The 17,786-nt window shown below is 42.9% G+C and overlaps 1 protein-coding gene across 1 annotated transcript in view; it reads right to left on the bottom strand.

Moving 5' to 3' along the window:
- The window catches only part of CLVS1 (clavesin 1), a 101,981-nt gene that overhangs the window by 15,380 nt on the left and 68,815 nt on the right, over positions 1-17,786 (bottom strand). The window contains exons 4-5 of the mRNA XM_032126325.1: positions 4,421-4,531; positions 3,047-3,282 (exon numbers count right to left, since the gene is read on the bottom strand). Of these exons, the coding sequence (XP_031982216.1) occupies positions 3,047-3,282; positions 4,421-4,531 (347 nt within the window). The remainder of the gene's footprint in view (positions 1-3,046; positions 3,283-4,420; positions 4,532-17,786) is intronic.

The following is a 17,786-nucleotide window of genomic DNA, read 5'->3' as shown; positions in this document are numbered from 1 at the left end:
TCAAATATCTATTCTCTCTCCCCAGATTTTATTCCCTTCAAATCCATTTCAACCTTCACTCTCTGAAGCTGAACAAACCACTGTCTTATATAGCTTCTTGTCAGAAAAACATGCTCTCTGCTCTCCTCATCCTCCCCACAATTCTCAGGTGAACTTTTAATTTATATGCACCTGCCCTGGTGACAGGAGCCAAAGCACTGCTGTCAGTCCTGAAGCCAACCTACAGGCCGGTACCCACTCCAGCTTCAGCCCCTCTCACTGCTGCTTGGTGCTGCATTTTTTCCTGGTCTGAGTTTTGAGATTTATTTTTGTTTTCAGTTGGTCTCAGGCACATCTTGAAAATGGCCTCCTTCTCCCCCTCTGCATTCATTTGCTAATATAGGTTAAGTGGCTACAACAGTATTTTGGTCAGCTATTCTCTGATGTCATTTCCTGGAACTTTTCTTTCAGACCTATAATTCATATCTTGATTTCTCAGCATCTCTGCTACTAAAATTGTGAGATGCTATTTTTGGAGTAGGTGTCAAGGGTGAGCTTCTCTCCAAGTTTAAAGGATGGTGGCATTTCATTTCACAGGGACACTTCTCTGTTATCACAGTGCAAGATTCTCAGCTGTTTTAGCAGCACTGAACTCAAAAGATTCTGGATGCTGGTCCAGCGGCAGCTCTAGCAAGGATGGGCTTGCGTGGCTTTACAGCAGGTGGCCACAGAGTCAGGAGGGGCTGCAGCTCTGCACCTTGCCATGTAGCAGGACAGTGCCACAGTGGGAAACAGCCACTGTAGCTCCAGCCTCCCGGGTAAGTCCAACTCTCATAAGCACTGCCCTCCCCTGCAGCTGGTTACTGGGCAGGTAAACCTGCAGTGATATCTGGGAAGTCAGAGAGGAAAAGTCCCATAATTGTTCATCAAGGCTTTTCAGCCTTAAATTGCAGAAACCCAAGGAGGATCAGTCTTCTTATATTTGCCCCTTTCAGAGGAACATGACTGCTAAAGAAAAAGTCAGTGACCTTGACCTTTATTTTTTATTAAATCAATCATTTCATCAGAGAAACACAAAATTAACATGTTACCTAAGAGTGTATGCTGTGAAAGGAGGAGCAGAGGAGAGATTTTCAGTAAAACTAGAATTTTTTTTAGTAAGGGGGAAAAACGATAGAACAATTGTGAGGGAGTTGTATTTAAGATGAAGAATAATGATAGAAGATCACCTATGCCTAGTGTAAACCTCTCTGGAGCATCCAGGAATGTCAGCCGCAGCCTGAGTTTCTCGTTGTGTTAGAGATATATGAACCAAAAGAGGCCAGAAGGGGAGATATATAAAGACAGGTAATGTTGGTAGAAATCTGGAGACCTTTTAAGATGCCTTAGATATAAATCTAGTCTAATAAATCTAATAAAGTACACAATCATGCTTTCTAAACATAGACTTTTACCTATGCTTGGGCCAAATCATAATTTCAGGGGAAGAAGAATCAAAGCAAATACTCATAGGAGAAAATCTGTTGAAGCTGTGAACTTTTCACCTTTAACAGCAAGTAATGACCACAGGGTACAAGATCAGATGCCTGACTTAACAGCCGAGTAACGAAATTAGGCTAAAAGTTAGATGTAGTTTGCCCAGAGGCAACATGACAAATTAGATTCATCCACTCCCCATATTTGTATTAGTGCACTTTTGTATTAGTGAACAGATTATAAAAGAAGGCTTTGCCTCAAGGCAGGGTTTTCTGGCACTGAACTAATTTTCAAGCCGAAGTTCTCCCTTGAGGGCACAATAAGACCCTCCGTTCTTTGCAGCCAAGGATCAGATCCTCAGCAAAGATTTACCTGTGAACAGCTCTCAACATATTTGGAGCTTAAAAAAACCTGCTGATTGCTTTCTATAAAGCTACATAAACGGAGATACATTTTAACAATAATGAAATATTTAGTATTTTTTCTAAAATTATTCAGTGTGTTTCACTGAAAATATTTATTAAAAATAAATTTGTTTAAACTCAGCTATCTGGGACAGGCCTCACTTTGCAAACACAGCTGTGTGGCATCCCTCTGACCTGGGAGGGAGATGTGAATCAAGAATGCATTTCTTTTTCCTCTGACGATGAAAGACTTTCAAAATTAATTGCATGACATTATGGCTTGTCTGTGTTGTCAGCTTTGATTTTGCTGTGACAGAATGATGGCCGCTCCCTGTCACAGAGAGTGGCGCCGTGCCTGTGAGCGCCGCACTCATCAAGTGGCAGCAGCGAGGAAAGCATCGCTGCGATCTGCATGGAAAGCAGTTTCGTGGAGTGGGATGCCAAGGGTGAGGCGAGTGCAGATATTACACTCACACAGGGGAGCCTACATGGCCATTGCTCACTGCAGCTGGTGTTGGCTGAGCCATACCACCCACAGCCCTATGCCAGGTAGCCAACTTTCTGACCCCATCCCCACAATCAGTCCAAACTACTGAGGATAGCACTCTCCAGAGGTGTTATTTTGAGCATTCAGAGCTGAATGCACAATCACTAAAACTAAAATCAGAGCTCTTAAAAGAGCAGCTCTGCAACTGCCTTTGCAGGGCTTTTCAGAGCAAGTGGGAGCAGAAGCAGAGGGAGAAGACCAACTCCTTTTCCCTTTAGAGGGCAGTGGTGTTCATCTTACAAAAGCTGCTTTTCCGAGGAGGGAAATCCTTCATCGATGACAATCGGGTCAGCAGCAGCAAAGCAGCGGCAAGGAATAGGGACCAGCTCTGAAGTGGTGCCGCTGGTTGTGCTGCGCCGTGCAGGACAGCATCTCACCCTGATGTACTTTCTGTAATGCTCTGTGCAGGGGCTCATTAATTTCCTCTCATTTTCATGCACAGTAATCAGACAAGTAATTACGGTTCCACCGAGAGGCTTCCTTTCTCCCACCACACCATGAGCACAGCCCAGAGTGCAGTGCTCCATCGACGTTTGCCAAATTGCAGCCTCTCTTCAAGCCAGATGAGCCCTTCCTGTGAGATTTACGCCAAACCTGTTCAGAGAGCCAAATAAGAGCTGATTTCAAAGGCAGTACTAACCTTTTCATGGGTTTGGGCGAGGCCTCCCTTTCCAGGTTGGACGATGCGTGCTTCACGTGCATGGCGTTGTAGGAGGTGTGGGTGTACTCATTTTCATCGCTGTAGTCGGGACCGAGTAACGTTCGAGCCCACGTTCCCATGTCATAGGGAGGCAGAGTCCCCCCAAATTCAGAGGGCAGGCATTCAGGATGTATTAGCTGGTGAAGGCTGTTCAGGTTGTTACCATGAAGAAAGATCTTTAACAAATAAAAAAGAAAGTTCAAAGTCATCATCGACTCCTTACTTCATTAAGTACAATAATAGCAGCACTAATGAGATGTGGAGTGTCATTAGTTGACACTGCAGTTTCAGGTGGGAATTTCAAAAGCTCTCAGGGCTGACTTGGTTGGCAGAAGAGGGGGGATTGACTTTGGGGTGGGCAGCTGAAGAATTAGGCTGGCATTACTAACAATTCTGAAAACTCCGATTCGCTTGCTTTTGGCACGTGACAATGTCAGTTCCTTAAGTTCCAGATCAGGAGAAATGGAAATCAGGAATTATGACTGATTATTGCTACTGTAAGAGGATAGAGGCTTACGAGAAGAGCAATGAGAAGGAAAGGGTGACAGTGGAGCTTACTGGAAGCAGACGTGAAGAGTAGGGCTTCAGCGTCTGAGAGGGCCACCAGCCCTGCACCCCAGGCCAGACATTTCCCAGGGGTGTATCAGGCTGTGTCACTACTTTGTGCTGCTTCAGCAACACGTGTTTCTCTAATCCCTCTTTGCATTCAGGTTGGTCCTAACCTTGTCCTGCCTAGTCAGACACAGCTCAGGGTGGGCTCTGGGGCCTCCTGAGGGATTATTCAGCTGTTGTTTGATAGACTGCAGAGAACAAATGGCTAGGATGACTGCAGGACCACCAATTCACTTGGGTTTCACTGGAGAAGATCTGCCTCTTCTGCAGTGTGAGCAAACAGCCTTCAAGCATGGGTACTTTTTGTGGAAGCAAGTGAGTTCCATGTGAAAACAGTCATCCTGCTGAAGGAATGAAACAGGAATTTTTATTCCCACAAAAAGAGTTGAGCTGAAGTTTCCCTCACTTGCAAGTAACTTCAGCCAGGCCTGACAATCCCTCCACGTTGCCAGTTCTTTCTATCCCTGAGCATGTCCTAGTAAAATGTATCCACGCTTCGTTAGTGATAACAGATTTCTGGTCCCTGACTGAGTTATTCATTCAATCCAGACCATTCCAAACTCTAGTTTTTATAACAGCAGCAATTCTCTGATACCATATGGAAAATGCAGAGAGAAAAAGAAACAAACAGGCTGCTAGATACTTGGCTAATCCAGGTCTGCAGGTTCCTCTCCACCCTCAGCCCCACCCCCATCTAATTACCCTTTTCCTTGTCTTGTCTTTGAGGAACGGTTTGATTAGCGTGTACAGGGCATGGATGTACCAGGGCTGATTGACAAAATGGACTCCTCCAAAACGTGCAGGAAAGCTGTCCTAGAGAAAGAAAGAAAGGAAGGCAGTTAGGAGATGCAGTGCTTTACTCTGGCAGTCAATAGGATGAAAGTTGGAGGAAAAATCTGTCTCTTTCCATCCGCAAACGAGCACTGGGCCTGCTGGGAGGGGGCAGGAGGGAAATGGAAAAACAAAAAAGATGCCTGGAAGCGTTTGTATCAGTTTCCTCTGTGGGCAGAAGACAGTCCCTTTGCCCCTCCACACACTGACACATCAACTGCCGATGAGGTGCTGAAGATTTAAAGTCGCGTCTCCAACCACTTCTCATGAACATTTTTTAACTCCATCAGGGCGTCTGACTCGGCCGGCCTGGGAAGTGAGAGGGGGTTGATGAGCACCGCTCCCTCGAGGGGAAGCTTTCTAATTTCTCATTGTGCAGCGCAAGGCAAGCCCCCAGTTCCCACGCACATCGCTGCTCAGAGCTCACCTTTTCACCCTTCGGCCTCCCTGCCTCCCCCTGCTAAAATCATCATTACAAAGGCTGACCTTTCGGGGTGAGCAAGCAGCATATTACAGGGAGGAGGATGGGTGGGAAATGCTGATTAAGTGAAGGTGTGGGAAGAGCGCACCATGACAGCACCATGGAAACTGCCGGAGCCGCGCTCGCTGCCGCTGCCGGGCTCAGCGCAAACAGCCTGGCATTAACATGCAGGTAGCGTCCCGCTGCCGAGGGCTCGCTACAGCATCCTGCCCTGCTCCACCAGCCTGGCACGCCTAAGAGAAGAGGAGGTGGCTGGCGTGTCTTTAAAGGTTATTGTATATTGTGAAGGGTATTTTGTACCTACGATCTTATCTAACAAACATCAGTCAAGGAAGAGCCTAGGATTTTTTTTGCATGGCATAAATAATGGGACGACCGCTGCTCCTGTGTGCAAACACGCTTCCAAGGGGAGGAGACGAGCCTGTGTCACCGCTGTGAAGGGAGATGCTGATGAAGCCGTCCTCATCCTGTGTGTGCTCCTAACCCCTACAGCTCAGCATGAAAAGCAGAATATAATCAGGTCTCTTCCTTCAGGGCTTTGGCTCTGGGACTAAGGCAGGTTCCTTCCCCTCACAATTAGCACAGGGTGTCCTGGGGCTTTCTCTCGCCTTCCTCCCGAGCATCAGAGATTGAGCACAGCTGGTGAGAATACAGGGTGGATTTGTGAGATGATATGAAAAAATCCCCTTATACACCTGCTCAGTAGAACTTCTGTGCTGCTTCAAGGTCAATTTTTCCCCCCAGATTTAGCAATATGTATGCATACACCACCTCCTGCAACCCAGGGCGGATCATCAGGACTCTCCATACTCTTTAGCCACGGATTGCCTTGGCAGTCATCTAAAACCATACTAAGGTGATGTTTGTGAGCAGCCACAGGCATTAAGTGATATCTTTTTCTTTTGCTATTTTTTGAATAAACCACTTCCACCTCAGACAGGTCAGTTCATACGAAATCATTACAAATCTGAATATTGGATGTACCGTGAAGGACTACTGGGTAATCAGGCCAGCATACAGGAGGACAAGCAGCGTAGCATCACAGATGATCCCATTTTAAATTCCAGTAAATGATGAGTTGAGCTTTTGAGACCCCCACCTGGTCTGGGGTCCTTAGCACAAGAAAGATGTCAGCATGTTAGAGTGAGTCCAGAGGAGGGCAAAAAAGATGATCAGAGGAACAGAGCACCTCTCCTACAGAGACAGGCTGAGAGAGTTGGGGTTGTTCAGTGTGGGGAAGGGAAGGCTCCAGGGAGACCTCATTGCAGCCTTCCAATACCGTAAGGAGGTGTATAAAAAGGAGGGAGAGGGACTTCTTATCTGGCCACATAGTGACAGGACAACGTTTTAAACTAAAAGAAGGTTGGTTTAGATTAGATGTTAGGAAGAAATACTTTTCTTAGTGGATGATGAGGTACTGGAACAGGTTGCCCAGAGAAATTGTGGATGCCCCATCCCTCAAAGTGGTCAAGGCCAGGTTTAATTGGGTCCTGAGCAACCTGATTTAGTGAATGGCATCCCTGCCCATGGCAGGGGGATTGGAATTAGATGATTTTTAAGGTCCTTTCCAACCCTAACCATTCTATGATTCTGTTCATTGATTCTATGATTCTCTCTAAGGATGGCATATGTTCTGTTGGGGTGTTCATTTTCAATAAAGATGGCTGTATTTCCTCTGCTTTTCATTCAAGTTTAGGATGCAGCTCTGACTGAGATAAAATACTGCAGTGCTGCAAGTTGCAGTGACTTCAACTGAGGGCTGAGAAACTGCTGCAGAGAATCTGAGCCCACCTAGAAAAACACATGGACTGACAGAAGTGTGAAGCCCAAAGTGATTTTCTACCATGCGATAACGTAAAATTGTGTTTTATAGCAGACCAGAGCCATAAAATGCCCATCACATGCAAAATTCACAAATTCAGTTGCCTTCCTCACACATGGGAATGAAGATTTTATGATTTGGAACTTTTCACAGGTTATTCTGAAAAAAAAACCCTAAGACAAACTGGAATGTTCCATATTTGCCTTTATTTATTTATTTATTATTAATTCTATGTTTTTCAAGATGGCCATCCCACAAGTTGTTTCCATAAGGAAGACATTTTAAACACCTTTGCTCTTTGGGAATAAATTGCCACAGTGGCTCCCAGGCTGTACTGGGAGCAGCAAAGGTCAGTGTAGAAAATCCCACCTGAGTCCAAAGCACAGGAGAGTAAGGAAATGAGAGATTGGAAGCAGGGGAATAACTTTAAGACACAGAGATTCATACTCACCTGAAAAAGAAAAGTTGTTTTGCCTTCTTGCTGGGATGCACAAATGATATTAATCATAATTTTTAGTGAGAAACATCAGTCAGGCTTCATTTTCAAGGGGGAACATGTATTTTTTAGAACATGTTGACCAGCTTTAACAACACCCATAAAGGCTCAAATACTGAGAATTATAGGAGCCTGCCAGAGATTTAAGCTGGCAGTCTGCCTCTAGAAAAGGTCTAAGGAGAAGGATGCACTTTCCTATGTAGAAAATTAATTTTCTGTCCACCCAACACAGATTGTTGAGTCTATAGACTAGATTCTATCTCACACATCTGTAAGTGTTATAGGACAGCCCTTAATGTAACAATTTTATTTAAAGACAATTTCTGTCTTTTAATTTTGAAGGCGCACCAAAAAATGCACAAAGACCCTTGAAGGAAAGATGATAGTCAGAAAAAACCCCAACCACCAAAGAACATTTTTTTATGTGTGTAACTTCCTACTAAATTTTGTTCCTTGCCCTATTAAGCACATTCAGTTCAATTTGACCTTCATCCCTCAGTCCACCTGCATTTGTAAGGCTGTCAATTAGAACAAGGACAAAGATTTTTTTTAAAAAAAAAACCCTACCAACGAAATTTGATATGGGAATCATCCAGACACTGTTTGGAAAAGCAACATACTAATTTTGTAGAAGTCCCTAATTAGAGCAGAGCTGTCTTGGAAAGAAAAGCTCCTGTCTGGAGGTCTGCTTTGTGCAGCTCCAGGAAGATGTATGAGACATTTCCCACACCCCACTTAGTGTCTCTGCTGCTTTCCCTGGGGCAAGGTGAAAGTAGCTGAAATTGATTTTCTGCTGGAGAGCTTTTGCTTTTAGGAATTCTCATTTGATTTCTCATGTCTTGTGATTCCTTGGGAAGGTGTATTTTATAATGAGGTATATTTTTTGGAGTCTTCTGTGAAATGGACCCTGGGATTATGGAGCCTTTTCTTAACCCGATTCCATGTCAAAAATACGCAGTCCTGAGGATATACATGGGTTTTATTCCAAAGTTATAAATGATATATAGTACACATGAATTGATCTAATTATTCTGGGCACTACTGTCTTCTCCTCTGAAAACGAAGCTGGTTAGCACATTGCTCAGCAATGAAATTGCAGGGTAAATAAGCACATCCAACCCAGTCCTAATCAAGCTAACCTGCTTCTCAGCAATAGCAGGGAATCACAGAATCACAGAATGTGTCAGGTTGGAAGGGACCACAGCCATCAGGTCCAACCTCCCTGCTCAAGCAGGGTCATCCCAGAGCACATGGTGAGGGATTGCATCCAGATGATTCTTGAGTATCTCCCGTGAGGGAGACTCCACAACCTCTCTGGGCAATCTGTCCCAGTGCTTGGTCACCTGCACACTAAAGAAGTTCTTCCTCATGTTTAGGTGGAACTTCCCATGCATCAGTTTTTATCCGTTCCCTCTTGTCCTATTGGACTCGCTGAGGAGGCATCTGCCTCTTCATTCAAGTCATGGATGAATAAGTTAAACTGAACCTTGTGGGACACCACTAGTGACAGGCCTCCAACTCGACCCTGTGGTACTAATTATGGCCCTCTGGGATCTGCCTTTGAGCCAGCTCTTGAGCCACCTCACTGTCCACTCATCCAATCCACACTTCAGTGAAAGAACTCCAGATATCTTCTTGGGCACCTGGCTCACTCCACAGTCAGACCAGGCCTTCTTCACTGGGACTTAAATTGAGCTAAAATAAGAGCTATATCTAACCATGCTGCAGTGACACCTTCCCAAAGCAGTGTAGGCAAACTGAGAGAGAGAAAATGGTCCAAACACAGAGTTTGAGTTGATTTAATGAAACTGGGGCCATTGATGGGACTGTTCTTTCGCCTGATTTGTCTTTGTTTTGCTTTATATATTTGCTTTTTTGCTGTTTTCAGTTTTATTCTCCTCTTTATCATGCCAAAAGAAAAAGTAATGAACACAGTAGAGCCGCCACAGACCCCCCAAATCCATGCAGTCTTCAACACATCTTTTTTTTCAGATTGAAGAAGCGTCTCCAAGCTTGCAGGTCAGAGCAAAATGTTATGGGGATCATTGTTATATCCCCATTGAGCCTGGCACTGAAAGCCCTTGGCACATAATATTCCATGAAATAGCTAAGGAGTGATGTTTGGAAGCTATGAGGTGAATGAGAGACAATTGCTCTTTTTTCTGCCTGTTCTTGCCATCACGACATCTATTTCTTTTGGCATGAGTATGCATCAGAAACCATTTACTATGGTGTTGTTTGGAACTGCCTGAAAGCTAAAAATCAACATGATTTCCAGCATATCCTCTCACCAAAGTGTGTCAGGAAAACAAAGCCATTTTTGGAATACAAAAAATAGGGATGAATCCAACCTGATGCTCAAGGTCATTCCTTTCAAACTACATGAACTGACACCATACACCAAAGACCTGAGCTCAAAATCCATATTATAGCATATTTCTAGGTTATAGAATATCTGAATTTTGAGACAAAAGCATTTTTCAAATTCTTTCATAACCCTTTCTAATCAGAAAAGCAAGCACACATCTTGCCATCCCAATGAACTTGAATCTCAACCAACTCACCCATCTACTGAAAATCCAAATATAATCCCCTTTGAAAGAAAATAATTGCCCTCAGATTCAGGAAGACATCAGTCATAAACAAAACTGTTTAAAGTGAAATGTCATGTAAACTGAGGATAAAAACAGCATCTTCATGCCTGTGCACTTACATAATCAGTCCCTGAGGTGGATTAAAGCTCCTACAGATCGTATTAATAGTTCAGGAAGATTTTATTAATAGTTCAGTGATAGTTTCTCCATGGAGAATTGCCATGAATGTGTGATTTTAATGGATTGGCACAATAAGGGAAGGAGGATTTCCACTCTTCAGCTCCTCAGCTTCAGATCCAAATTCAGCCTCTGAAAGAGTGACAGTGCTTGAAAGTTGTTCCCTGATTTTATGATTTTGTCAGATATTGGATAGGCTGTGTCCATCAACAACCTGCTCCTGAGCATGTTTGAATGAATTCTATGTAATGCCCTAGGTATGGAAGTGGGCTGTTGAATAGTGCATGCTAGGGAAGAAGGCAAAATGTCCTCCCATCGGTACAGCTTCAGCTTCTAATTTTAACGCAGCTCCTAAGAGATGGATGTTTAGCTTGGCAGGAGGCAGTGGGAGGCAGCAGCAGAACCAGGGCCATGAGGACCTTGGGACTGGGCAGCTCCTGCACCTCTACAAGTGTTCCCTGGGGCTGCAGGAGCTGGGGCTGCTCTCCCTCACCTTCAGCAGTGCCTGCACTGATCCCAGGCATGTTTCCAATCTCCACCCCAACAAGTTGCTTGTCTTTCCGTTATCTCTTTTTGCTCCCCTGTGTTTTTGAAGAGATGGGAATACAAAATGAATGTTGCCGGTGGCAGTAATTGCAAATCGTTTGCTTCTACCTTCTCATGCCCTCAGAGTACACAGGAATTGAAAATAGTTGCAGAGTAGGGGAAAACCAGGAAAAAAAAAAGACACTAGTGCTAGCAGTATGGCAATCCTGACCTGCTTGAATATGACCATAAAAAGAATTCTTGCGATTGTGAAGAATTCATTGATTTTGGGTAAGCTGTGACTGTAACTGCTCACACCAAAACACTCTCTTTTCTTTGAAGTACATAATAGCAAATGATTGGAGAAAAATCACGGGAAATTGTGAGTGCTTGGTTTATTTTTACATCTCATGCCCACATATGTAGATGAGGACGCTCTGAAGTACTTCTGTCAGAGAAGTGGAACTGAAAAATGAACATTGGGATGCATTCTCCTAGACATTTTTTCATTATGTTTGTTATCTCTCCTGCTACACTCAGTAACTTTTAAAATTCAGTCATTTGCAGTGGGTTTCTCCCAGTCATTATTGCATACTAGTGAGGTCCTACAGAGCATCTGTTCATGGGTGTTGGCAGATGGCACCAATAAATCAGGTTACAGAACACAGATTTGCTCAGTAAACTTTGATTTGTCCTGATAGAATCATGCTGTCATGTCATCTGGTCTAACAAAATAACTTGTAACCTTGGGGCAGAAGGGGGATTGTTGGGGAAGATGAAACAGGAAAGCCTTATAAATATGATTGCCTGACAAAAGATTTTGGGAATATGAAAACTACAGGCGATATCGAAATGAAAGCCACTTTTGAAATACCAAATCTTAGTTACTGAACAACTGGAAAACAATGGTATGGCCGACTGAAGGTAATCCCCTCTTGATTGAACAATACCCTCTGCTTGCAGGCAGGTCCAAGGGTCAGAGCAGACCCTACTAGCTCAGCAGAAGGGGTCCAAAGAGTAGTTTTTAGAAGTTAAGATGTAACACTCTATGGTAATATAAGAACTCTTATAGGCTGTATGTAAATGCCATAGGATTTGTATCTTGTATTAGATTGGTTAGTGACAATTAGAATATTCAGTACAGAAGATGATTTATTGTATTGTAACCAGGACTTCACCATTCCATTCCATCCTTTTCTCATCACTTCTTCTTCACTCTCATTCCTCTCGCTCTCTCTCTCTCTTACCTGCTTACTCTCTTGCTCTCTTGGGCCTGCTCAGAGCTGCCAGCTGCAGCTCTAAGCAGTGCCCCTGTACCCACGCCCTTTGCAATAAACCGCATGTTCCAAGATCTGACTATAGAGATCTCCAGTCCCGACCGTCCATCCGAACCACCCTGCTGTCCTACAGGGGATTTCTTCACTACCTTTTTGCAAGAAACCCTTTACTGAACCAGCTCAGAATAATTTAGGAGCAGAGTATCTCCCAGAGGCAGTGACTCTGTTGGATTGACACCATATACTGGTGCTGCTTTTTTGCTTGGTTTGTACCCCTCTTTTACACACTAAAGGTAGAGAGTAAGGCTCCCTCCAGAAACAAACAAACAAACAAAAAAATAGATTAATAAATTATATTGAGAGAGAAACAGCAGGTTCATTCATTCATTCAGGCTGAGGAGGTTCACAGAGATGAGAGGAATTCAAAATGTGATTAAAAAATAAAACTGAGAGCACTGAGACAGTAATTTGGAAGTAGCCCACATGTGTGCAAGTGAGGTGCTGCAGTTTGCTCTAGATTAGGTCATATAAGGCAAGGCCACATCAGGATGCCTCTGGTGGAGCAAGAAGAGTGACAGTCACCCACTAACCTAAGGAGGGGTAGCTTGGGTTACAGGCAGCATGGGAAGGGACATGAATTAGCTGGAGGCTATTTTTCAGAGTTAGTTTAGGAACTTGGTATGATCTTTGCAGCCAGCTCCAGCAAACCAAGCTACATTGTCTCCAGTGTTCTGATTTTTGGTGTAAACTAGCTCAGAAACCAGTTTATATTCAGCTTTCCTAAGGCAGGGTGACTGCAAGCTGAGTTGCTTCTATTCCTATATCTCACTGAATGTGAACGTCTGAAATTAGCTGTGGGGGAAGGAAAAAGCAGCAGGAAGATCAACAAAGCTGAAAGCAGTTTTGGGCTTAATTAGAAATGGTAAAGTGTGCTGGGCACAGAGCAAACCTGGCCTGGAGACTTGCTGGGTGAGCACAGGTGCTGCTGGCTGCAGTGTGTGCCCACAGGTTGGCTGGGATGTGTCACACTCCCTGCGACACCAAGCCCTTGGCTGAGCATGACCTGTGAGCTTTGGCTGCTCATTCAAAATCATCATAACAATAAAGGCCTCGTGCAAACTTTGGGTTTCTGAGAGAAGTGACCTCCCTCCAATCCTTTCTCCCTGACACCAGGAGACAAAGTGGTGTGTTTTCTCTCCGCTTGAGCTGCTGGTGGGTGTTTGTGGGTGTGAGGTGCTCTCAGTTTTGGGGGTGTGGTAAATAAGTAGGTTTCTTTCGTAGCCAGATTTTAATGCAGGGCATTCTGAAGTAAAACGCCCACCAGCAGAATGAGCATCTCTACCAAAGAGAGTCAGCATTAAGACAACTTTAATGAAGGAGCATCCTAATTCCCTTGCACTTGGAAAAGAATCCACCCAGGAGTGCTGGGGTTAAAAGTTTGGCATTGAAAACTTGACTCAAAAAATGTTCTATTTTTAATGTACACTTTTGGAAAAAGTATAGGGAGAATAGGGATTTTTTTTTTAAGTAATTTTTTAAAGTTAAGCTTTAAACAAAATCAATTAGTACCATTAACCACTGTAGCTAAGAACACTCCTGTTTTATTTAGCTGATGTTATTTGAAGCTCTCTCCTAGATATTTCTATTTCCATAGACAGGCCTTGCACTCATCCTGAAGAGCAGTAGCTCTGTGGGACGCTGTGATTGAAAGCACGGGGGGTGAAGGAGTTAAGGCAAGGAAGATTGCACTGAGGCAAATACAGGAGCATTTAAAAAGCTGTTGAAAGGACAGAGGTAGTGCATGCAAAGTCAGTCATGAAAAGCATAACATACAGCACCTTATTTCTTGTCCAGTACTGAGATTTAAAACAAAAAGCCCTATACAGAGAGTGTGTCTTTAGATAGACATTGTTATGCTGAGATTCTCTACATTGTCTATGTAAAACATTTATTCTACATTTTCCTCTTTTCTTCACATTACCACTTTATATATATATATATATACACATATACATACTCTCTGCCGAATTAGCTATGTCTGAGCAAAGGGCAATGAAGGCCAAGCTGCCATGGTGAGGACAAATGCCCACAGCCTTAGTTAAAGTCAGCCAAAGAAAAGCAATTAAAAAGGTCTTGTGGCACTTGCATTGCTTCTCAGGAGACCTATTGACTTTGCAGATAAGCTTTTCATCTTTGCCTATGGAAGCACCAAGGTATTAAACAGAATTCCTAAAGTCACATTACACTTGTGTTGTGATTGAAAGCAGATGACGGAGGAAAGGAGATTTTATTATTTATAGTGCTAGGCAACCTATTTGGTGCTGAACAGAAGTCTGATCTAGCATGGCTTGAACAATGTGTGGAATCACCTTAAAAGCAGCATGGAAAGGAGATTATAAACTATCATTGTGATGAGATTATACCCTAGCTTGGTCAGAAGAAAACGATCAAGCAATTTTTTTCCTTGGCAACTGTTGACTGACTGAAACAAAGTTATTGATGGAAATTATTCCTTTTCCAGTAAATTTCTTTGCATCTAGCAGTAAGTCAAAATAATCCTTTGTGTTGATTCCTCTGTACAAGTCCTTGTAGGTATCACAGGCTCCTAGCACTCATTTTGTCAGAGCTATCTGTTAAACAAGAGCTAGATTCCCATCTTATTTACTAAGAATTTCATATTTTACTCTAATTTGTTTGAGATGGAAACCTCATTTTAAAATGGAAGTTTTCCCTTCACCTAGCTCTTGCACAACCCCTTTTTAAAACAATTTTTGTGGTCCCTATCAGCCTTGACAAATGTACTCTGGTAAGTGTCCCATGGTGAAGATATTTTTTCAATTCTTTATTCTCTTTCAACAGGAGTGTGTGTGAGAGAAAACCCAATGACCTACCTTGTTTTAAAGGGAGTCAAAATGCTAAATGCCTGTGCAGCTGGGGAGACCCAGCTCTTGGTGGATGCAATACGAGGCAACTCACACTGCATCAGATAAACACCTGACAGCAGCAACACCTTTTCCTCATATACAGCCTCTTATTCTTCAGACCAAAAGAAGCCAGAGAAAAAAACCCACTCTTTTATTATTATAAGATTCAGTCTCTGTCCTTGTTCCAGTCTGAGTGAGACTGCTTTGCCGTCTTATCCTTTCATGCTGAAGGGAAAATTGTTTTGTGTATTTGTATTTCACAAAGTCCCGCATAGTCACCAGACTGATTTAAAAGGAGCAGACCAATGTGTCAGGTCTGCAATAAAATATAATCTCTTTGTGTCTGTCCTTTTGTGATCTCTTCCTCTCTCTATATATTTTTTTTAATAACAGAGCAGTGCCTTGGTAATAGGAAACCTGATCATAACTTAATGTCCTTGAAATAGGTGTTGATAATAAAAAAATACGAATAATATTAAAGATGCACATGGAAAAATTTAAAGATACATTGTGGAAAATATACTTTTCAGAAAGCTGTTTTTACAATATCAGACTGCATTTCAAGTTTCATGACATAGTCAACCACATGTATTTAAGAAATGAGTTATGAAGACCATTTTTTTAGTGGAGCTTTGTACTATGCAGTACGAAGAACACACTGATGTTTTTCCCCTGTGGTTATAAAAGCAGGCATTGATAATAGCACCACCAATAGCTAAGATTGTCTGAATGTCTGACTTGTTGCAACTTTGCTGTAGCTACACATTTTGGGCCCAAAAATTTCAACAGGGAGCTAGACATATTTTTATGGCAACAGTGTTGGAGGCTGGGGGTGGGGTAGGAGTTTCTCCATGGGCTTGGAGGGAAAAAATACTGTTTTCTGCACTTCAAAATATTTCTATGATTATTGGAGGGTGGAGATTTAAAGCTCAGAGCCTTTGGAGCATGGACCTAACCTTTCACAAAAGGTTTTCCTAGCACACATGGCTTTAATGACACAGAGAAGATTTGCAACTCTGTGTATGTCCAAACTCACTGAAGGAAGTGTGGAGGCTGAGATGTTTCGTAAGTTGGACTAGTCATAGTCCAACTTGCCTTAAAAGCTATGATCAGTCAAAATCCTTGGAGTTCATTAGCTGTGTTCTCCCAACAGAGAGGCTGCAGCCCCAACCCACAGGTAGGACGTAGAGCTCTCCCTGCAGTGGTTTCTCCCAGAGATGTCATAAAGCACTGGTGTAGTCAGGGCTGCCTGAAGCTACACTTTAAAACTCAGATTTTTCCTTTCCTAAGTGCGTGACTTTGCCATTTCAATGTTCTTTTTGTGTTGTGTTCACCACCTAAAGCAATGCTAGGCAACAGTCAGTGCTGCTCATCACATAATCACTCAGAATCAGGGCTTTTGTCAGTTTGGCAGCATTAAATGTCACATAAATTTTGTAGTCTTTGCTACACAAAATACACGCTTATACTCTCTGCAACAGCTCTCTCATTTCCACAACACATCCTCCCTTCAGCTCACACTTCTTATTCCTCACTACCTTGCTTTACTGCCACCTTAACTCTGACTTAAAAACAGCTGTAAAAGATAGTAGTAGGAAAATGGTTTCTGGTGTCTGTGTAGGTACAAGAAAAGCAGGGCACTACTGAGTGCAATTTCTCAGTCTTTGCATTATCACAAGCTAAGCATGGATATCAGACTGTGGACATAACAGCAGGTCACTGTTCAGCCCTTTGGCATCCTGTGTACTATCATCTGCTCCCACTACAGACTCTAACAAGAGGAGTCGGAGGGTCACCAGTGAAGTTTACTGCCTGAGTGATGCTTACACTGTCTGCTCCAAAAGGTTATTCTTAATTGTGTTTTCAGGCACCAGGCATCAGTCTGCAAGCTAATGATTCCTTCGCTCTCTGGGTCTATTCCTTGAAAATTTGCTCTGGTTATTTTTTTTTAGGGCCAAGAGCAGGGAAAAAAATTCTATGAATTTGCTAAAACTACAGTTCACAGGAAGGTGCAACCCCATTTCTCAGTCATCTTAGATTAAAAAGCCATATAAAAAGCCATACATTTTCATCCTCCTCCTTCTTCCCACATTGGACAAAAGTCATACATTAAGTACTGCTACATGAAGTCTTAAATGAATTAGGCTTTTTCCAACCAGAGATTGAAGTATCCTCTGTCACATCTCTGGAGGTCATTAAATTTTCTGGGTAGGTACAGGACTGCCTGTCTGTATCTTCTTCTTTGAAGGTTTCCCATCAACAACTCTTCTCACCTAATTGCAGGCAGCAGCATATCCTCCTTATTAAACTCCAAGCACTGAGTACCAAGGCATTTGTAAATAACTTGCTGTCATTAACCTTGAGTTTAGCAAGACTTTAGGCATGGTGGCTTGTATTGCTCCTCTAGCAAAGTGGAGAGATTTTGTTTGGAGTGGTGGTGCTTAGTTCTAACTTCAAAGTTTGCCCCACTTTAAGCTATGAATGGGATCTGATCCCTTCCAAACTTACCACATGATTCTGTGGTATTTCATATGTGCAGGTACGTGTGCATCTCAGGTTGTCAGACTGATCCTGCCCTGTCATGTTCCACACTTGCTGTTGACTGATCACTGGTTACTCAGGGTTTCAGGTTACAGTTTCCATTTAAAGCTGAAGCTTTTATCATCTTTATAATATGCTGCAGAATTTGTTATAGAAATAGGCAGGAAAGTAAGGCTTATTTATTATCTGCTTTGCTGCAAAGCCCATATTATGAGCAGAGATGACAGCAATAAACTAAAGAAAATAACCTGTTCAGACCAGAAGAAAATCTGTATCACTAACTCCCTGCATTGGACAGTTGTTCCAAGAATGAAGGATTTCCTTGTTGTTAGGAATGTGCCAGGTGAAGAGAAGTTATCAGACAAGCTGCATTCCCTATTAGCTGCTACAGAATGTTGCA

This window comes from Corvus moneduloides, chromosome 1 (genome assembly GCF_009650955.1).
Source record: "Corvus moneduloides isolate bCorMon1 chromosome 1, bCorMon1.pri, whole genome shotgun sequence".
In the NCBI taxonomy this organism is placed as follows: Eukaryota; Metazoa; Chordata; class Aves; order Passeriformes; family Corvidae; genus Corvus; species Corvus moneduloides.
The sequence above is the reverse complement of the archived record's forward strand: the minus strand, read 5'-3'. Positions and strand labels throughout refer to the sequence as shown.